The 2,138-nt window shown below is 42.2% G+C and overlaps 1 protein-coding gene across 1 annotated transcript; it reads right to left on the bottom strand.

Moving 5' to 3' along the window:
* Positions 1–500: 500 nt before the first annotated feature.
* On the bottom strand, positions 501–1,613 carry LOC136174577 (olfactory receptor 5B12-like). Its single transcript, XM_065944751.1, has 2 exons — positions 647–1,613; positions 501–541 (listed from the first exon to the last, which is right to left on the bottom strand). Exons 1-2 carry the CDS (start codon positions 1,608–1,610, stop codon positions 501–503), a joined length of 1,005 nt encoding a protein of 334 aa, XP_065800823.1. The 5' UTR covers positions 1,611–1,613.
* Between the last annotated feature and the right edge of the window lie 525 nt (positions 1,614–2,138).

The raw sequence follows: 2,138 nt of genomic DNA, 5'->3' as shown, positions 1-2,138 counted from the left end.
GAAAAAGTTTCAAAAAGAGGTTCATATAATGATGTCTATTATAACTGAAAAAAGAATAAGACAAAAGCACTCCATAGTAAACCTAGAGCAAAGGATATTTGGGAGAAATATTAAGTATTAAAATGAAATAGCTTCAAATAAAGAGTTGTCAGTTGTTTTTTTTTAATTCACATATCAAATGTTTATTTCTGTTTAAAAACATACAGGTTAATATTTAAGAATGTATTATCAGACACCAAAACCATTGCTTCAAGCTATACTATAAAACTAGATAAGTCCCATTTATCTTTTGAACTCATTTTTCTGTCCACTCATGAGTGTGTGAGTTGCATGTGGTTTGCATGGGTAAGATGTATGTAGGCATGTACTGAAATATGCATATAAGAATAAATATACATATGAATGTGGGTGAATATGGAAACAAATATGCAGTAAAAATTAATTAAAAATAAAATTAATTTGAAATACAAATTATAGGTTCATGGTTGATTCTCCCAAAGTTACTCTTCCTGAGAATTCATTTTGTCCACATACTTGCTTCCTAGACTCAAAAAGAACCCGAGAAAGCACGTAAAAAATTTAGATAGTTATTGACGTACCAAGTCAGTACTTTCCCTAGCTTGATTTGAAGTGTATGTAACCGTACTATTGTTGTTTCTGTATAATTCAGATATGAACCTCAGCGAGGACTCTGCCTTCCCCACAGCCTTCTTCAGGGCGCCCTTGACCTCCCTGTTCCTCAGGCTGTAGACCGGCGGGTTCAGCGCGGGGACGACCACGGCGTAGAGCACGGACGCCATCTTGTCTGCGCCCATGGAGTGGCGGGAGCCGGGCTGCAGGTACATGAAGGCGCCTGCGCCGTAGAAGACGGAGACGGACGTGAGGTGGGAAGCACAGGTGGAAAAGGCCTTCTGGCGCCCTTCAGATGAGCGCACCCTCAGAATGGTGACAAGGATAAACAGGTAGGAGACCAGGATGACCGTGATAGTAAAGGTGATGTTGACGCTCACCAAAACAAAAAACACCATCTCGCTCCTGTTGCTGTCTGAGCAGGAGAGAGCCAGGACGGGAGTGGCGTCACAGAAAAAGTGGTCAATCACATTGGACCCGCAGAAGGAGAGGCTGAACGCGTTCCAAGTGTGCATGGAGGCCACTAGTAAACCAAGGGCGTAGCACCCTGCGACCATCCGGGCGCACACCCTTGGCGTCATGATGGTGGTGTAATGGAGGGGCTTACACACCGCCGCGTGACGGTCATGGGCCATTGAGGCCAAGAGCAAAGTGTCCACAGCAAGAAAGACAGCAAAGAAGAAAAACTGGGTGGCGCAGGCATTGTAGGAAATGACCTCGTCTCCTGTGAGGAATCCTGCCATCACTTTGGGAGTGACGGCTGTGGAGTAACCGAAGTCCATCAGAGAGAGGTGGCTGAGGAAGAAGTACATGGGGGTGTGGAGACGAGAGTCCAGCAGGATCAGCGTGACCACCCCCAGGTTCCCAGTGAGAGTGAGGAGGTAGATGAGCGTGAACACCAGAAAGAGTGGGAGCTGCAGTTGTGGGTCATCAGTTATCCCGGCAAGAATGAACTCAGTCACGACCGTACTGTTCTTCATGGGGGTTATTTATGAATTATGAAAATGCACTGTATCAATGAGAAAAGAGGATCTGGGTTGCAACTGTGCTTAGAGACATAATTACGTCCAAGGTATACCTCATATCAGAATCTGCTCAATTTATCATGGACATAACAACAAAAGTTAATTTTTAAAAATGGTAGAAACACAGAATGTTCTAGCTTAAAGAATTTTGAAGATAATATAACCCAGTCATCTATCCTCATAAATGATTGAATCTTAAGTTCAAAATTGTAAACAGACATTTACAAGATGATTGTAGAGATTTCTTAGAATGGGATTTGTTAAAGGACTTAACTGGAGATTCAGTGGTAAAGACTCTATGCTCCCAAAGCAAGGGCACAGGTTTGATCCCTGGCCGGGGAACTAAGATACAACATGCCATGCAGTGTGGCCAAAAAATAAAAATAAATAAATGTTAAAATAAGATTTTTATCCCAATTCATATTTTCAAAAACAAACAAAAAAAATTCATGCAGTAAAATAGGTTACTATAGTTCATTTCAT

The sequence above is a fragment of the Muntiacus reevesi genome, chromosome 9 (assembly GCF_963930625.1).
Source record: "Muntiacus reevesi chromosome 9, mMunRee1.1, whole genome shotgun sequence".
In the NCBI taxonomy this organism is placed as follows: Eukaryota; Metazoa; Chordata; class Mammalia; order Artiodactyla; family Cervidae; genus Muntiacus; species Muntiacus reevesi.
Note: the sequence above shows the minus strand (reverse complement) of the source record. Positions and strands in the feature narration are given on the sequence as shown.